The sequence below is a fragment of the Coregonus clupeaformis genome, unplaced genomic scaffold (genome assembly GCF_020615455.1).
Source record: "Coregonus clupeaformis isolate EN_2021a unplaced genomic scaffold, ASM2061545v1 scaf0255, whole genome shotgun sequence".
NCBI classification, from domain to species: Eukaryota; Metazoa; Chordata; class Actinopteri; order Salmoniformes; family Salmonidae; genus Coregonus; species Coregonus clupeaformis.
Genome location: NW_025533710.1, coordinates 337,406 through 357,060, shown reverse-complemented (window position 1 = coordinate 357,060; position 19,655 = coordinate 337,406). Strand labels below are relative to the sequence as shown.

General features: G+C 43.4%; 1 protein-coding gene across 2 annotated transcripts in view; it reads right to left on the bottom strand.

Moving 5' to 3' along the window:
* Nucleotides 1-19,655, bottom strand: part of LOC121586148 (basal cell adhesion molecule-like) — a 73,009-nt gene that overhangs the window by 5,741 nt on the left and 47,613 nt on the right. For both annotated transcript variants that reach the window (XM_041902647.2, XM_045214423.1), the window contains exons 2-11: nucleotides 10,664-10,788; nucleotides 8,515-8,734; nucleotides 5,686-5,753; nucleotides 5,439-5,535; nucleotides 2,570-2,752; nucleotides 2,165-2,286; nucleotides 1,814-1,961; nucleotides 1,561-1,676; nucleotides 951-1,092; nucleotides 33-157 (exon numbers count right to left, since the gene is read on the bottom strand). In XM_041902647.2, coding sequence (XP_041758581.2) covers nucleotides 33-157; nucleotides 951-1,092; nucleotides 1,561-1,676; nucleotides 1,814-1,961; nucleotides 2,165-2,286; nucleotides 2,570-2,752; nucleotides 5,439-5,535; nucleotides 5,686-5,753; nucleotides 8,515-8,734; nucleotides 10,664-10,788 — 1,346 coding nt within the window. The remainder of the gene's footprint in view (nucleotides 1-32; nucleotides 158-950; nucleotides 1,093-1,560; nucleotides 1,677-1,813; nucleotides 1,962-2,164; nucleotides 2,287-2,569; nucleotides 2,753-5,438; nucleotides 5,536-5,685; nucleotides 5,754-8,514; nucleotides 8,735-10,663; nucleotides 10,789-19,655) is intronic.

Genomic DNA, 19,655 nt, shown 5'->3' with positions numbered 1-19,655 from the left:
ACACGCGCACACACACGCGCACACATACTCACCTCCTTTCCTGAGGGTGTCCAGGTGAACTGTGGGGCAGGGTGTCCGTGAGCAGAGCAGGACAGAGTCACCATGTCTCCCTCCTTCTCCACCATTCCATCAACAGCTGCATCAATCTCAGGTTTACCTAGAGAGGGGGAGGGCGAGAGGTAGAGAGAGGGGGAGGGAGGAGGGTAGGGAGGTGTAAACAGATGTAGATTGGGAAGAAAGTGGGAGAGAAGAAAAAGAGAGGGATAGATACAAAGAGAAAGGGGAGGGAGAGAATGGCAGGAAATAAAATAATAATTAAACTCCACCACAGGAAGAGATATACATACCATCTCCACTTCCTTTACTCCATCTGTCTTATGATATACGTACCATCTCCACTTCCTTTACTCCATCTGAGTCTTATGATATACTGTACCATCTCCACTTCCTTTTCTCCATCTGAGTCTTATGATATACTGTACCATCTCCACTTCCTTTACTCCATCTGAGTCTTATGATATACTGTACCATCTCCACTTCCTTTACTCCATCTGAGTCTTATGATATACTGTACCATTTCTACTTCCTTTACTCCATCTGGGTCTTATGATATACTGTACCATCTCTACTTCCTTTACTCCATCTGGGTCTTATGATATACTGTACCATCTCTACTTCCTTTACTCCATCTGAGTCTTATGATATACTGTACCATCTCCACTTCCTTTACTCCATCTGAGTCTTATGATATACTGTACCATCTCCACTTCCTTTACTCCATCTGGGTCTTATCTATCTATACATTAAGAAGCCCTATAGTCCTATCTGAACCATCTCAGAACCACCACAGGGTCACTAACACACGGTCATGTGTGTGGGTGTGTATGTGTGTGTGTGTGTGTGTGTGTGTGTGTGTGTGTGTTTGTGCGTGTGGCTGTGCTTCTGTGTACCTGAGACAGTGAGATTGATGCTGGCCTTGGAGGTGAGCCCGAGCACAGAGGGTACAGCGCCCACACAGGAGTACTCGCCAGCTTCAGCGAATGTCACCGACTTCAGAGACAAGACACCGGTCTGGGACAGCACCGTGGAGCCCTGTTGAACACACACAGGTATGAGATTAGGGGACAGTTGGACACACACACACACACTCAATTTCTTTATCTCTTGTTCTTCCATGCCCTCTCCGGTTTCTCACAAAAACTCAGTCCTGCTCAGTACAACCACATACCTTACCCAGTAACACACTCACAACAAACAACAGCCAGATCAGAGAGGTGGACTGGTAGTAAAACAGGGAGGAAGCAGAGAGAGGTGGACTGGTAGTAAAACAGGGAGGAAGCAGAGAGAGGTGGACTGGTAGTAAAACAGGGAGGAAGCAGAGAGAGGTGGACTGGTAGTAAAACAGGGAGAAAGCAGAGAGAGGTGGACTGGTAGTAAAACAGGGAGGAAGCAGAGAGAGGTGGACTGGTAGTAAAACAGGGAGGAAGCAGAGAGAGGTGGACTGGTAGTAAAACAGAGAGGAAGCAGAGAGATGTGGACTGGTAGTAACACTGGACTTGCCTTCTTCCACTGGACGGTGTGTGGGTCTGAGGCCTTGGTCTTACACTGCAGCTCCACCATGTCTCCCATCATGGTTGACAATGGACCAGCAGGGCTCACACTCAATGGGTCAATGTCTGAGAGGCAGAGAAAAGAGGGATAAAAAGAAAGAGGGGGAGGAGGGAGAGAGAAAGAGGGTGGTAAAGAGAGAGATAATCCTTTAAAATGGATTATGTTCTTGGATCAAAAGTGTACAACCTCAGTGGATACTCACAGTGGACAGAGATGGTGACTTCTCCGCTAAGATCAGCATCCAGGTTATCAAAGTCAGTGGCCATACACTTGTACACCCCAGCATCCGAACGCTTGACGGACTTCAAAGTCAAAAGTCCCCCTGCAACTCCTTCCTCAATGTTTTCCTCCTGAGCATCAGAGAGAGCAAGAAAGCGGGAGCGAGAGAGGGGTGGAGAGAGGGGGGGATTGAAAGAAAGAGAGAGAGAGCTTATTAAATAATTATTCAATTATTTAAGAGATGAACAAGTTGGACTATTACAGTACTGTAGGGATTGTGTATAGCTGCACTGCTGTATAGTCTGAAATGCAGTAAATGTGTGTTGGTCCTTACATCTTTGTAGAACTCAAACTCAGGCTGAGGGTTTCCATCTGTCTCACACATCATCTTCACCTCGTCACCCTCTCTGATTGGTTCAGTGTTCGCCAGGACAAAGGTCGCTGTCTCAGAGGGATCTGGATTAGAGGGAGGGAGAGAGAGAAAGAGAAAGAGAGAGAGAGAGAGAGGGGGAGAGGGAGGGAGAGAGAGAAGGAGAGAGAGAGGAGGAGAGAGAGAGTTCAAAAGGGTGATGAATGAGAGGCTGATCTCAGGACTGCAGTTTCTGACATTTAAAAAAATTGAAGGATGGACACAGCGCAGAGAGAAAAACAAACAGTAGAACAGACAGACAGAAAAACAGAGAGTAGGAGGGAGCAAGAATGAGAGAGAGTGAGGAGACAGATACAGACAGCCACTCACAGTTGAGGGTGAGGGAGAAGGTGTCAGAGTCTATCTTTTTTATAATGTCGTTGGGCATGCTGTACTCCACGGTGCAGTGGAACACGCTGTCCTTGTCAGCCTTCTGGGGCTGCATCATCAGGGTGCTGGTGATGGTGAACAGACCTGATGCCTCCTTTACCACCGACGGCACCATGTACACCTCTGGAAGGGAGAGAGAGAGGTAGAACAGAAGGGGTAGACTAGAATAAGACAGAATTCTATCCTGGGATATGCAGTTGTCAGGAATTGACTTGATTTTATGCTTGATGCTTCTGACTGTGCAATGTAGTAGTAAATCAAATTGAAAATCGAATGAAATGTTATTGGTCGCATACACATATTTAGCAGATGTGATTGCGGGTGTAGAGAAATGCTTGTGTTCCTAGCTCCAACAGTGCAGTAATATCTAACAATACGCAACAATACACACACATCTAAAAAGTAAAAGAATGAAATGGAATATATGATGGTATGTATAGACATTCTGGACAGTATATGGATAGAATATGTAGTGTGTCTGAAGAATACATATGGTAGAATAGTATATGTACAGCAATAGTTAAATAGGATGGACTTGACTAGAATACAGTGTATTCAGTGCATTCGGTAAATGTATTCACATCCCTTGACTTTTTCCACATTTTGTTACATTACAGCCTTATTCTAAAATTGATTGAAAAAAAGAAATCATCAATCTACACACAATTATTATTATTATTATTATTATTATAAATACCCCATAATGAAAAAGCGAAAACAGGTTTTTAGAAATGTATTAAAAATAAAAAACCGAAATACCTTAATTACATAAGTATTCAGACCCTTTGCTATGAGACTCAAAATTGAGATTCAGGTGCATCCTGTTTCCATTGATCATCCTTGAGATGTTTCTACAACTTGATTGGAGTCTACCTGTGGTAAATTCAATTGATTGGACATGATTTGGAAAGGCACACACCTGTCTATATAAGGTCCCACAGTTGACAGTGCATGTCAGAGCAAAAACCAAGCCATGAGGTCGAAATAATTGTCCGTAGAGCTCTGAGACAGGATTGTGTTGAGGCACAGATCTGGGGAAGGGTACCAAAACATTTCTGCAGCATTGAAGGTCCCCAAGAACACAGTGGCCTCCATCATTCTTAAATGGATGAAGTTTGGAACCACCAACGCTCTTCCTAGAGCTGGCCGCCCGTCCAAACTGAGCAATCGGGGGAAAGGTCCTTGGTCAGGGAGGTGACCAAAAACCTGATGGTCACTCCGACAGCGCTCCAGAGTTCCTCTGTGGAGATGGGAGAACCTTCCAGAAGGACAACCATCTCCGCAGCACTCCACCAATCAGGCCTTTATGGGAGAGTTGCCAGACAGAAGCCACTCCTCAGTAAAAGGCACATGACAGCCCGCTTGGAGTTTGCCAAAAGGCACTCTCAGACCATGAGAAACAAGATTCTCTGGTCAGATGAAACCAAGATTGAACTCTTTGGCCTGAATGACAAGTGTCACATCTGGAGGAAACATGGCACTATCCCTACGGTGAAGCATGGTGGTGGCAGCATTATGCTGTGGGGATGTTTTTCAGCGGCAGCGACTGGGAGACTAGTCAGGATCAAGGGAAAGATGAACGGACTAAAGTACAGAGAGATCCTTGATGAAAACCTGCTCCAGAGCGCACAGGACCTCAGACTGGGGCGAAGTTTCACCTTCCAACAGGACAACGACCCTAAGCACACAGCCAAGACAACGCAGGAGTTGCTTCGGGACATGTCTCTGAATGTCTTTGAGTGGCCCAGCCAGAGCCCTGACTTGAACCCGATCGAACATCTCTGGAGAGACCTGAAAATGGCTGTGCAGCAACGCTCCCCATCCAACCTGACAGAGTTTGAGAGGATCTGCAGAGAAGAATGGGAGAAACTCCCCAAATACAGGTGTGCCAAGCTTGTAGCGTCATACCCAAGAAGACTCGAGGCTGTAATCGCTGCCAAAGGTGCTTAAACAAAGTGCTGAGTAAAGGGTCTGAATACTTATGTAAATGTCAAATTTCAGTTTTTTTTATTTTATAAATTTGTTAACATTTCTAAAAACCAGTTGTTACTTTGTCATTATGGGGTATTGTGTGTAGATTGATGAGGAAAAAAACCAATTTAATCAATTTTAGAATAAGGCTGTAACGTAACAAAATGTGGGAAAAGTCAAGGGGTCTGAATACGTTCCAAATACAGTGGGTAAAAGTGACCAGTGTTCCATGACTATGTACATAGGGCAGCAGCAGCAGCAGCCCCTAAGGTGTAGGGTAGAGTAACCGGGAGGTAGCCGGCTAGTGACAGTGACTAAAGTTCAGGGCAGGGTACTGGGCAGAGGCGAACTGTAGTAATACTGTAGTGGTAGGTGGTTGTAGGACACTGTCAAAAAACAGAGTTGTTTCAACTAATTATTAATAAGTAACTGGTTCCACAGCTGGTGGCGCAGCAGGAAGATCAGAATGCCCTGAACCAAGAGGTTGTTAGTTCAAATCCCAGGTAATAATTACTGTATAAATGAACATGCATATTGTAATCATGTATGTCAACATGTGTCAAATATTTAAGTTGAAAACATTGTATGTTAAAACCGCTGTGTGTGTAACTATTACCTTTTTTAGGTAAGATGTCCATATAATAAGTTGTAGTTGAATGAACTTATGAGACAAGTTGAGCAAACACATCATTTTAAGTTGACAGAATATTTGCCTACGTTTTCTGAAATTGGAGCTAAGTTTGGGTCAACATTTATTTATTTGTTCAGCTAACACTTGGTTGTTTTACAGTATAGTAGTAGTAGTGTACAGTAGAAGTAAGAGGTAGTGTATACTCACTCTCTTTGTTGTCCTTGACCTCAGGCAGAGGCTTGGAGTCCTGGAACCAGATTATCCTGGGCTGGGGGTGACCGTTATGGCTCACACACTGACCCACCTGACACACACACACAAAGACGAGGGGAAAGATACTCAGCAACTGGAGGACAATGGAAGAACATTGGAGGACAATGGAAGAACATTGGAGGACAATGGAAGAACATTGGAGGACAATGGAAGTTTCCAAGATTAAATAGTTCAAACCAACCTGTGTGGAGGAGTCGCCTACAGATATGGCCTGGTTGGATCCAGTGACCTCTGGCATCTCTGGAGCGACTGAGGAAGGGGGAGTTATATTCTCAGATCAGAGCTTTACAAAATGCAAGGCCACTATTCACACATTTTCTTATACAGTATATCATCTGAATTCAAACACGCATAGCTGTTTAAATGAATATATGCACAGTATATAGATACAGTTCCAGTGCATTCAGACATATATTTATAGGTATACACATGTATTTAGATGACTGGAAATCATTTGTTATCCCCTTCCTGAACCAATCACAGGACGGAAACACTCAGAGCCTAGACACAGACAGGAAGAGCTAAAGGTACCAAGCTCACGTCACCCTGAGAGAGACACATTTTACATTTACATTTTAGTCATTTAGCAGACGCTCTTATCCAGAGCGACTTACAGTTAGTGCATACATTATTTTTTTGTATTTTTCATACTGGCCCCCCGTGGGAATCAAACCCACAACCCTGGCGTTGCAAACGCCATGCTCTACCAACTGAGCTACATCCCTGCCGGCCATTCCCTCCCCTACCCTGGACGACGCTAGGCCAATTGTGCGCCGCCCCATGGGTCTCCCGGTCGCGGCCGGCTACGACAGAGCCTGGATTCGAACCAGGATCTCTAGTGGCACAGCTAGCACTGTGATGCAGTGCCTTAGACCACTGCGCCACTCACACAAATGCCATTCAGTTACTGTAGCTACAGTAACACATACACACACACACACAAATGCACGTACACACACACACCTCCAATTAGGGCTATGGTAAACACCCCTGTGTGTATTATTCCACCGTGACCTCGCTCGCTTTGGGCTGATAAGGGTCACAGACAAGAGGCACACTTCTCGTTCTCTCTATCACACTGCTGTGTGTTCCCTCTGTTTCTATCTCTCCGTCATCTATGTATCTCTCACTCCCTCGTTCATTCACATACAAGGTCATGGTATCGCAGCGAGACCACAGCTGCCGTCTGACTATTAAAATAAACAGCAGACATTTAATAACATTGACGTGATCTCCCTCTCTCACCTCCCTCTATCTTTCTCTCTCACCTCGCTAACTCTCCCTAATTCCTCTCTTTCTATATTACTCGCTCTCCTCCTTTTTACTCCTAAGTGTTCTTCCAGGGGTCCATTTGCTGACTAGAACTGGCAGAAATGTAACACATTGTTTAACATGGGTGTCAGTTTCCACATGGAAATTAAAGAAAGCACGTTAGACGCCATAGAGAGGGAGGGAGCATGCGTGGATGCACGCACAAACACAAACATACACACACACGCACACACAGCTGAGGGAAATGGAGGCAGGATGTTTGGTGTCAGTGAGTGTATCATTGTTTCCCTTTCTGCTCAGACCATTATACCTGCTACTGTACTGTAAACCTCCCTAGGGAAGCCCATTGTTTCAGAACACTCAGGCTATCCCTCAGCCCTTATAGGGAGTCATTGAAACCTGTTCCTATTCAGTTGGGAGAGGAAGTCAGACAAAGAGGAGATACAGTACTTTAGGAAACAGTCCTGAGTGGCCTGTTAAAGTCTATAGTCATGTCTTTTACTAGTCTTAATACATTGTATCAGTGCTCCATTAAGGTACTCTTTATAATGGCACCTATGACGTCAACTTTACAATGTGTGAACTAATAGCCATTTACATCCTAAGTAATTCCTTCAGACTTGAATGTCTATAGAGCACATGCATGTTAATGAATGACTTGCAGAGCCTTTTAAACAGCATTTAAATGGTTATTGAAGTGTCACTAAATTCTCTAACACCACTAACCTCTACCCCCATTGCCCCAACCCAAAATATGATATTGATTGACAGTGGGCCAACCCAAAAATGGGCCAAAATGGGCCAACCCCAAAAATGGTATTTCATGGTGTATTTAAACATTAGGAATATGATTGATAATGTGTTGGGGTTGCAGAGGGAGACAAGGACACAACGACCTGGTCTGGGGTCAGCTCTCATCGCCATGGCAATAAATCAGGAGAATTCTGGACGGCCATTAAGGTGACATCTATTAGACATGACAGATGCAATTGAACTATTAATAAATTGTGTCAAGTGTGATGTTCATAGGACTAATTGACCTCTGGGCAGCTTATTAGAGAAATAAAATTAAAACTGATTCACTCATGACATGGTGAAGTTTTCTCTCAAATAAAAAAATGAAGAATAATTATCTAGACTTCTTACAAAGATTAAATGTTAAGGTGCATGAAAGAGTTTTACTTTCACCCATACGGACTCACAACCATTTATTATCTGAATCATTTTAGGGTAAGGGGAAAGGGGGATACCTAGTCAGTTGTACAACTGAATGCATTCAACTGAAATGTGTCTTCCACATTTAACCCAACCCCTATGAATCAGAGAGGTGCGGGGGGCTGCCTTAATCGACATCCATGTCATTGGCGCCCGGGGAACAGTGGGTTAACTGCCTTGCAGAACGACAGATTTTTACCTTATCAGTTTGGGGATTCGATCCAGCAACCTTTCTTATGTTGTTCTACTCAGTATTTAGTTAATGTATAATGTTTTTTATTTACCATAATCTGCAATGCAAAAATAATATTGTTCATTAACTAAGTTTATTACGTTAATCGTTGATTTAGACACTCACACTCACACACATATACACAACACACACACACTCATCCAGCACACACAACGCACACACTCTCATCCCGACAGTCAAAATCCAGACGGCATCCCATACAGCGATGACCGCATTGGTCAGTAAAGGTCACAGTAGGGTCACCCTAACGGTCAGTGGTCAGTAACTCACAGAAAACTTTGAGCTGTGTGATGGCCTCTCCGACCCCGGCAGGGCCAGCAGTGACCTGGCAGTAGAAAGGCAGCTGGTCCTCCACTGCCACGGGGGAGATGGTCAGAGAGAAGTCACTTCCAATGGTCACTCTGCCGGACAGACGTGTCCCCTCGTCACTCTTCCCCTCGCCACCCGACACGGAGCGGAACGCCACGCGCTTCCTGGTGCCACCCTCCTCCTGGTGAGGGGAAGAGGAGAGAGGGAGAAGAAGGAGCGGGAAAGAGAGAGAGGAGTGAGATTAGAGAGAGTGAAGGAGAGAAATGAGATGAAAGACAATCAGGGTGGAGAGAGAGGAAGGAGTAGATGGCCAGAGAGGAAATGTTTTTTCAGAAGTTCAATAAAAAACACAGACACTTCACAGAGATATGTACAGTGCATTCGGAAAGTATTCAGACCCATTGACTTTTTCCACATTTTGTTACGTAACAGCCTTACACACAATACCCAATAATGACAATGCCACCACCATGCTGCATCGCCACCACCATGCTGCCACCACCATGCTTCACCTACAGACGTGAAGCTTGTCATTCAGGCCAAAGAGTTCAATCTTGGTTTCATCAGACCAGAGAATCTTGTTTCTCATGGTCTGAGAGTCCTTTAGGTGCCTTTAGGCAAACTCCAAGCGGGCTGTCATGTGCCTTTTACTGAGGAGAGGCTTCTTTCTGGCCACTCTACCATAAAATGCCTGATTGGTGGAGTGCTGCAAAGATGGTTGTCCTTCTGGAAGGTTCACCCATCTCCACAGAAGAACTCTGGAGCTCTGTCAGAGTGACCATCGGGTTCTTGGTCACATCCCTGACAAAGGCCCTTCTCCCCCGATTGCTCAGTTTGGCCAGGCGGCCAGCTCTAGGAAGAGTCTTGGTGGTTCCAAAATTCTTCCATTTAAGAATGATGGGGACCATTGTGTTCTTGGGGACCTTCAATGCTGCATAATTTTTTTTGTACCCTTCCCCAGATCTGTGCATTGACACAATCCTGTCTCGGAGCTCTTCGGACAATTCTTTCAACCTCATGGCTTGATTCTTGCTCTGACATGCACTGTCAACTGTGGGACCTTATATAGACAGGTGTGTGCCTTTCCAAATCATGTCCAATCAATTGAATTTACCACAGGTGAACTCCAATCAAGTTGTAGAAACATCTCAAGGATGATCAATGGAAACAGGATGTACCTGAGCTCAACTTTGAGTCTCATAGCAAAGGGTCTGAATACTTATGTAAATAAGGTATTTCTGTTATTTTTAATCAATTAGCAAAAATGTCTAAAAACCTGTTTTCACTTTGTCATTATGGGGTATTTTGTGTAGATTGGTGAGGGAAAAGCTTTCAGTGGTTCTGCCGAATACAGGGAGTCAATATTAGGCCGAAGTGCACCAAATCCACATGAAAAAATACTATAGTATAATATGGTATAAATAATATAGTATTCACTGCAGTGTTTTTACGGTATTTACTGTAGCATTCACTGTAGTGCTTTTGCGGACTAAAGTCTATAGTACATTTTGTAGTATACTGTAGTATTTACAGTTCACTATAGTATAAATACTGTACTAAAAGAAAACTGTAGTATATACTATAGTAATTAATGTAGGTGTTTTGCGGATTGTAGTATACTGTAGTATTTACTATAGTGTTTTTGCGGACATTACTGTAGTGTTTACAATAGTGTTTTTGTTTTATTATCTTTGACATAGAAGTGGAGGCTTTATATTTGTATGGAACACAATATGGTCTATACTTGGCATGTAGGTTTCTCAATTAAGGGTGGCACAAATTGGGATATGTGGAGGGGAATGGGCAGGGTATATGGAAATTAAATACTGTACTATTTACTGTAGAGTTTTTGTGGACATTACTTTAGTATTTACTATAGTGTTTTTTTGTTGTTGATAATACTGTAGTATTTACTACAGTATTCTACAGTATACTACAACATTCTATAGTAAGTACTACAAATTATTGAGGGATACTACAGTGTGTAGTTAGTATTCTACAGTATACTACAGTTTACTACTGAATTCTATAGTAAGCACTGTAGTATTATATAGTAAACTGTAGTATTCTTTCATGTGGGAAGATAGGAGTAAAGTAGTATGAGACTTACAATGAACCACTCTACGATGTTGTTAAGGGAGGGAGGGATTTTGAAGGTGCAGGGCAGACTGGCTGACTCTCCCTTGATCACCTCCAGCTTGGGAGTCACTGACACTGTCACGGCGGCCCAGCACACTGCAGAGAGAGAGAGAGAGAGAGAGAGAGAGAGAGAGAGAGAGAGAGAGAGAGAGAGAGAGAGAGAGAGAGAGAGAGAGGGAGGTGATAAGTTATTGAGGCACTTTCACATTATTATGTTGAGTTTTAATACACACGTTTTTATGTCAAACACCTATTATTCCATAAAAATGGGTCTAAAACAAAATAGGAAAGTTCAAAGATCGGCATACAGTGCCTTGCAAAAGTATTCATCCCCCTTGGCGTTTTTCCTATTTTGTTGCATTACAACCTGTAATTTAAATGGATTTTTATTTGGATTTCATGTAATGGACAGGCAAGGAGGGCATTCATCAGAGAGGCAACAAAGAGACCAAAGATAACCCTGAAGGAGCTGCAAAGCTCCACAGCAGAGATTGGAATATCTGTCCATAGGACCACTTTAAGCCGTACACTCCACAGAGCTGGGCTTATGGAAGAGTGGCCAGAAAAAAGCCATTGCTCAAAGAAAAAATAAGCAAACACGTTTGGTGTTCGCCAAAAGCCATGTGGGAGACTCCCCAAACATATGGAAGAAGGTACTCTGGTCAGACGACACTAAAATTGAGCTTTTTGTCCATCAAGGAAAGCGCTATGTCTGGCGCAAACCCAACACCTTTCATCACCCCGAGAACACCATCCCCACAGTGAAGCATGGTGGTGGCAGCATCATGCTGTGGGGATGTTTTTCATCGGCAGGGACTGGGAAACTGGTCAGAATTGAATAGGAATAGGTATGCACGCTCAAGTTTTCAGTTTTTTTGTCTTATTTCTTGTTTGTTTCACAACAAAATATATTTTGCATCTTCAAAGTGGTAGGCATGTTGTGTAAATCAAATGATACAAACCCCCAAAAAATCAATTTTAATTCCAGGTTGTAAGGCAACAAAATAGGAAAAATGCTAAGGGGGGTGAATACTTTCGCAAGCCACTGTAAGATAAGATGAGAGAATGTTTGCTGATGTTCCTCTGCTACTGCTGATGGGAAAGGCAAGGGGGCCACCAAAGGGTGTAACATTACACACACATGCCACACACTGTTCAACGCTCCATACCAAAGATGTGTGTGTGGCATGTTACGCAATGAACACACACACACACACACACAAAGACCCCGGAGCAGTCAGGGCAAGGGGAAGAAGGAGGGAGCGAGTGATGAAAGGATGGAGGAAGGTAAATAGATGTGTGTGGATTCCAGCTGTGGAGTTCAGATTGTCTGTCCTTTAACTGAAACTACCAGCTCCTGTTATTAAATGAAGCCTATAGATGTGTGTGTATGTGTGCGTACATGCATGTGTCTGTGTGTGTGTTTACATAAAGCCCTGAGAGCTTCTGATTGTTTAAAAAGAAAGGTAAAAAAGCTAAGACAGCCGAGTGGCGTCCAGGCAGGTCTTTATCAGTGCTGGAGCACGCCTCTTCCTGTGATGCCCCAGGCAGATAACACACATACACACACACACACACACACACACACACACACACACACACACACACACACACACACACACACACACACATAAACAGACAGACAACAGCAAGAGGCAGCAGTCTGTGACTAACCCCAAACACACCTGATACTCACTGAGAGACACAAAAACACACACTGTCTTTCTAAAGATGGTACAGGGACAACACGTCATGCTGGGATTGTGCCAGAGCCCAGAGGTACATCTTCAAGGACCACACAAGGTCTTGTCGGGTGCAAATCCCCATATATGAAAACCACTGTACTGTCGTGTATGAAATTAAATTGGCCATTTTCATAGTAATGTACAAACAGCCTGAAAGATGGTTTATTGAGGACTTCAGAGTAAAACACAATGGGTAGAAAATAGAAGGACACTAAGAAGTCAGAAAGAACGGAGTGGCATTTGACAGTGACAGTGAGAAAAGTAGGCAGGTCTCACCCCTCTCCCTGCTACCATTCTCCACTCTGCTCCCCACCATGCAGTAACAGTGGGCTGGGAGATTGAATTACAGTGAAGGAGAGAGGGAGGGACAAAATGTCCTGGCCACTGCAGCAGCAGCCACTACCTTACGGCCTACGCCATCAGGCTACATGTATATCCATTTGGGATTAACTCAGTGCTGTGTATGTGTAATAAAAACCTCCATATGCAATTAGGTCTTGGCATTCATAGCTGTGTATGCTGGTGTGGTCACTAGCTAAAGTGGCTAGTATCACTACAATGAATCTGATACTAAATCTGATTACATGTATAATGTAGACTGTGTGTGCTAACAGCATCAGCCCTGTTCAGTATGGTACAGTTGACTATGCTTGAGAGGACCCTACGCTCTAGTATTCCATTCTATGTAGAACACACGCACACTGAAAGCCTTACATAATAGGTCAGGGGAGATCTTTACTGGATACAGCTATACATATGACTGTAAAATATGACATGACTGTAAAATATGGAGGAGTGGGTGTTCACATACAGAGTGGATGTACAGTATGGAACATGAGCTGTGTGTGTGTGTGTGTGTGTGTGTGTGTGTGTGTGTGTGTGTGTGTGTGTAAAGAGAATACACTAGAGGCATGTAGAGAGGGGAAAAGGGCGACTACTCTACACAACCCCATCTCAACACAAAGAGATAAATACTGCATGAAGACTTCTGATGTAGTGTAGTGTGATGTGAACTTGGACAGAACCAGATTTGGGCATACTATTTTCAATTCATATAAGAATTAGCCTGTGGGAATAGCTAATTGGGTCTGTGGGTGGAGTGTTGGGAATATGGCTCCTGTTTGGTAGTGGTAATAAGTGGAGAGATGGGGATGAAAGGATGATATTGGTGTTTTAGAGAGACAGAGACAGGAGTTAGAATGAAAGGAAAAATCTACCCCAAAACTGAAATGACCCCGGGAATCGATGGAACATCGCTCAGAGATGCACAATTACGATATAACATAAAGAAAAAATTGGTGTGTGTGTGTGTGTGTGAGAGAGAGAGAGAGAGAGAGAGAGAGAGAGAGAGAGAGAGAGAGAGAGAGAGAGAGAGAGAGAGAGAGAGAGAGAGAGAGAGAGAGAGAGAGAGAGAGAGAGAGCGAGAGCGAGAGAGAGAGAGAGAGAGAGAGCGAGAGCGAGAGCGAGAGCGAGAGCGAGAGCGAGAGAGAGCGAGAGAGAGAGTGTGTGTGTGTTACGTTGCAGTGTGTGTGAGAGATTCCTCCAGGGTCAGACACCAAGGCCCAATGTGACCCATACACTGCAGATAGAGGTCAGGGGTCAATCCACTTTTGAAATTCTCAGAAGAGATCTCTCTCTTTCTCTCTCTCTCCCTCTCTCATCCACCCATCCCAAAACCTCTCCACTTCTATCATTTTCCATCTGACCTTTTTTCACTTCCTCTCTCTCTCGCTCCCCTCCCCCACTCTCCCTCTCTCTCTGCATGTCTAACTGGGAAGCGTGACCCGGTCTGAAGTGGTATGTTGTTGGCTGAAGTATAGAAATCGATAAACACTTTTTTGGCAACCCTGGTCTCATGCTATGACAAGGGTTTGAAGGGAGAAGTAGCTAAAATAACGCTATGTATGATCCAACACCAACAACGCTCCTGACAAAAGCGAGAGGGAATGAATGAGCACATGAAGTAGATACATCAGGAACCTTCACGCTATGCTCTTCAGTAGGTATTAGTGTCTAGAAGAGTGGGATTGATTGTCATGGGAAGAATACACAGGTAGTGTCTATGTGGGCTTGGGCCTGTCACACCTAGCCAGCATGTCTGTCAGATTCTTCCCCTCTCCTGTCTCTCTTCTCTCATTCCTCGCTCTCTTTATCTCCTTTTCCCACCCCACCCAAAGTCCCTCCATTCCCATTATCACTCCATCTCACTGGGCAAAAACGTTGTTTCCACCTAATTTCAACAACAAAAAAATAAATGTGATGACGTTGAATCAACGTGGAAAACTGATTGGATTTGCAAAAAGTCATTAACGTAAGGGAATTTTGTCTTTTTCTCACCCAACTCTTCACCTAAATCCAATGACAGGGTGACGTGTTGTTGATTTCATGTTGAATTCACGTTAGTTGATAACTCAACCAAATGTAAATCAAAACTAGACATTGAACTGACGTCTGTGCCCAGTAGATTCTCTCTCTCCCTCCCTCCTTCTCTCTCTCTGTCAGGCCAAATACAGTCCGGTCTGGTCTGATCAATGTAGTTTAACCCTTGTGTTTTACCCATGAGGCAGCTGGGCAGACAGAGAGGGGCAATTATTGAGTAATTAGTGACTCCTTGAACCAATCTGATCCCACAGCAGGAGCTGAAGAGAGAGAGCAAGAGAGAGCGAGAGTGTGTGTTTGTGTGTGTGTTTTGGAGGGCGAGGGGTGTGGTGGGTGTTTTTTGTGTGTGCGCGAGGGGAGTGAGGTCTGTCTGTGTGAGTGGGTGGGGTGTGTATGTGGGAGGGGAAGTGGGGGGGTTAGCTGCATGGGGGTCCCATTAACGGACGTGGGGTAGATAATCCAATTTACAGAAAACAAAGAGAAAGTGTGTGTGTGTGTGGTGTGTGTGTGTGTGTGTGGGGGGAGTTGGAGAGACAGACAGATGGGAACCAGACGCTCCGACTGTGACCCACAGACACACTGACTGACATGGAGCACACACACACTTGTACACACACACTAAACATGCAGTATTCATGAGCAACATAAGCTACACCAGTGGCGCTAGAATAACTAGAGTACAGCTTCCACAAAGACATAGGCCCATACTGGAAGTCAAATTGATAACACAAATCCCCTAGTTAAATAATGCACAATGGTACAGGAGCTCAATTGAGCTTAGTGTTTTAAGCTTTCCATGGTACAGTCCCTGATACATACTGAGTTAAATAGTTAATGGGAGTACATCTGACTAAATCCTTCTAATATAGCACTGGCTGACACACACACACACACACACACACACACACACACACACACACACACACACACAGCAGGAGTGGGAGCCCCTCATTATGAAAAGAACCAGCAGGATACCGTACTCAACCCTTTATTTTCTGCTCTCCTTACTTTGTATTTCTTTCTCTCTCTCTCAATTAAAAAATGTTTCTCTCTCTCTCTCTCTCTTTCCCGTGTTGTCTCCATATCTACTGTCGTATTCTGGACATCAAACTGAGTTTTTCAATCCCCTGTCTGCCTACCCCTCAGACTCTCCTGCTTTCATCCCTCTCTCTCAAACAGCATCTTAACACCCACAGGGCATCCTGTCTCTACTCTATCTCCCTACATGTGTGAATGAATGTGTTTCTCAGTCACTATTACAGTTTTTTACGATTGCTTACACACTAAAATTTAACTTTTCCCACAATTAGCAAAACCTTACACTCAAGGAGCAAAACACAAGGCTAGATTTGCACAACTGTAAGCACATTGTCAGCTTCACACTATTTGCAAAACATTACACACAGTGATTTGCAAAACACTAAACACACTTGTATACATCAGACACAGAAGTATATCATGATGTCACTTCCTTGCAATTCCAAAGCACTGACTGTCAAATTACCACACCTATGAGCCAATCTGTTAAACACAGCCATCAGGTGCACAAACACATGATTGCTAAATTGTAGACACACCAATCAGGTTTAAGCACTATAAAAATGCTGCAGGTAGGTTCACCTGCCTTCAACCAAAATGGAAGGAGTCAGAAGAAGAGTGGGTGAGAGGAGGAGTACACAGAGGAGCAGGAGGAGAAGGAGGTAGAGGCAGAGGTCAAGGAAGACCTGAAGCAGGAGGAGAACATGCACAAAGAAGAAGAGGACCAAACTTATCAAATGACATTCGTGCAACACTAGTGGACCATGTTGTGAACCACGGATTGACGCTGAGGGAGGCTGGACTGAGAGTTCAGCCAAATCTTAGCAGATATACAGTGGCATCTGTCATAAGGACTTTTCGACAGGAAAACAGGTAAAAGAAGATCTGTCTACAGTTACAGTAATCAGCCGCTTATTGTATGCACCATATCAGCACTTGTGATACCCCTTCCTTAGACATTGTACAGTAAGTTACATGTATTATTCTCTACATAGGATTGAGGGTCAGGAATGACAAGGAGGAAGGGGGCCCATATTCACGCAAGAACAAGAGAGAGAGATAATAAACATGGTTTTGGCCAATAATGCTATCAGGCTCAGAGAACTACAAGTCAACATTATCGGTGACCATGCCATTTTTAATAATGTCCATCAGGTCTCTCAGTCAACACTGGCACACATCCTGAAAAGACATCAGGTTCAAATGAAACAACTTTATCGAGTGCCTTTTGAGCGGAATTCAGAGAGGGTCAAACGGCTGCGGCATGAGTATGTGGAGGTTTGTATTGTTCACTTTAGCACTGTGATGTTGCATACTGCACACATTACTTTTTTACATTGACTGTATACTAGACCTATCCTGAACTACACAATATTGTCTTTCACTGTATTTCAGAGTTTTGCAGATGGATGCTGAGGAAATCCTGCATGAATTCATATATATTGATGAGGCCGGGTTCAACCTCACAAAAGCAAGAAGGAGAGGCAGAAATATCATTGGCCACAGGGCTATAATCAATGTCCCAGGGCAACGTGGGGGTAACATCACCCTTTGCGCTGCCATTTCACAGCATGGGGTTCTCCTCCGTCATGCCAAAATGGGCCCTTACAACACACCTCACATTCTCGCATTTTTGGACCGATTGCACCACATCGTCACAGCAGGTAATGAAAAAAATGAAATGCACCAGATGCAATACACTGTCATCTGGGACAATGTGTCATTCCACCGCTCTGCTTTGGTCCAGAACTGGTTTCAACACCATCCACAGTTGACAGTACTATACCTTCCACCATACTCTCCGTTTCTAAACCCTATCGAAGAGTTTTTCTCTGCATGGCGGTGGAAGGTTTACGATCTCCAGCCCCAGGCTCAGGTATCCCTCATTCAGGCCATGGAGGACGCCTGTGACCAAGTCGACGCCGCAGCTGTGCAAGGATGGATTCGACATTCAAGACGGTTGTTCCCGCGTTGTCTTGCTAATGAGGATATTGCTTGTGATGTTGATGAAATTCTCTGGCCAGATCCAGCTAAGCGAAGGGATAATGTATAGTATGTTTACTGTAGTATTTTCTGTACAATATTGTCAGTTTTTTCAGATTATTTTTTATGTTTGTTGTTGTTATTTACTGTAATTGTAAACTGTACTGGATACAGTATTTTATGTTTGTCTGTTGTTTGCTGAGCTAACAGTGTTTTGCACACTACTGTAGTAGCATGAAAACTGGGACATGTTTTGTTGTGATTCTCCATGTTGACTGATTTGGGTATATGGAGAGAAATAAATGATATTTTCCTCAGTCTGCAGCATTGGTATTGTGTAGTGTTTGTATAGTTGCACTTTCTCTGTGTACTTCATTTACAGTACTCTAATCATTGAGAATTAGACTTGCTAAAGGTGTTTTAGGTTAGCAAAAGCAGTGTGTAACTGGTTCAAAAAGATTGAAGTCATATGAAATGTGTGTGTTTCGTATGGTAACAAAATATTGTTTTTATGAAGTTGTGTATAGTTTTGACAAAAGTGTTCCATTTTGCAAAAGATCTGAAGTGTTGTGCTACTTTGGTGTAGGGTTGTGCTAATTGTGTGTAGTGTTTTGACAAACCGGGCCCTGTTTTCAAAATTGTGCTTAAACAATTGAAAAAAACTGTAATAAGGCCTCTCTCTCTCTCATTGACTCCAAAATGGACCTACTCACTGATAACTGTTACTGTTGCATTACTGTCTGTCCCACTCTCATCCAAACAGTGCCTTCAGAAAGTATTCACACCCCTCTACTTTTTCACTACTTTGTTGTGTTACATCCTGAATTTAAAATGGATTAAATTGAGATTGTGTGTCACTGATCTACACACTATACCTCATAATTTCAAAATAGAATTTTGTTTCTAGAACATTTTAGAAATGAATTTAAGAATTAGAGCTGAAATGTTTTGAGTCAATAACTATTCAACCCCTTTGTTAGGGCAAACCTAAATAAGTTCAGGAATAAACATGTGCTTAACGAGTCACATAATAAGTTGCATGTACTCATTCCTCGTTCAATAATAGTGGTTAATATGATTTTTGAATGACTAGCCCATCTCTTTACCCCACATATACAATTATATGTAAGGTCCCTCAATCGAGTCGTGAATTTCAAGCACAGATTCAACCACAAAGACCAGGGAGGTTTTCAATACCTCGCAAAGAAGGGCACCGATTGGTAGATGTGTATAAATAAATAAAACAGATGCTGAATATCCCTTCGAGCATGGTGAAGTTATGAATTACACTTTGGAAGGTGTATCAATACAACCAGACACTACAAAGATACAGGCGTCCTTCCTAACTCAGTTGCCGGAGAGGAAGGAAACTGCTCAGGGATTTCACCATGAGGCCAATGGGGATTTTAAAACAGTTACAGAGATTAATGGTTGTGATATGAGAGAAAACTGAGGATGGATCAACAACATTGCAGTTACTCCACAATACTAACCTAAATGACAGAGTGAAAAGAAGGATACAAATACAGAATACAAATATTCCAAAACATGCATCCTGTTTGTAATACTGCACAAAATGTGGCAAAGAAATGAACTGTTTGTCCTGAATACAAAGCATTATGTTTGGGGCAACACAACACATCACTGAGTACCACTCTTCATATTTTCAAGCATGGTGTTGGCTGCATCATGTTATGGGTATGCTTGTCATCAGCAAGGACTAGGGAGTTTTTTTGGATAAAAAGAAACGGAATAGAGCTAAGCACAGGCAAAATCCTAGAGGAAAACCTGGTTAAGTCTGCTTTCCAACAGACACTG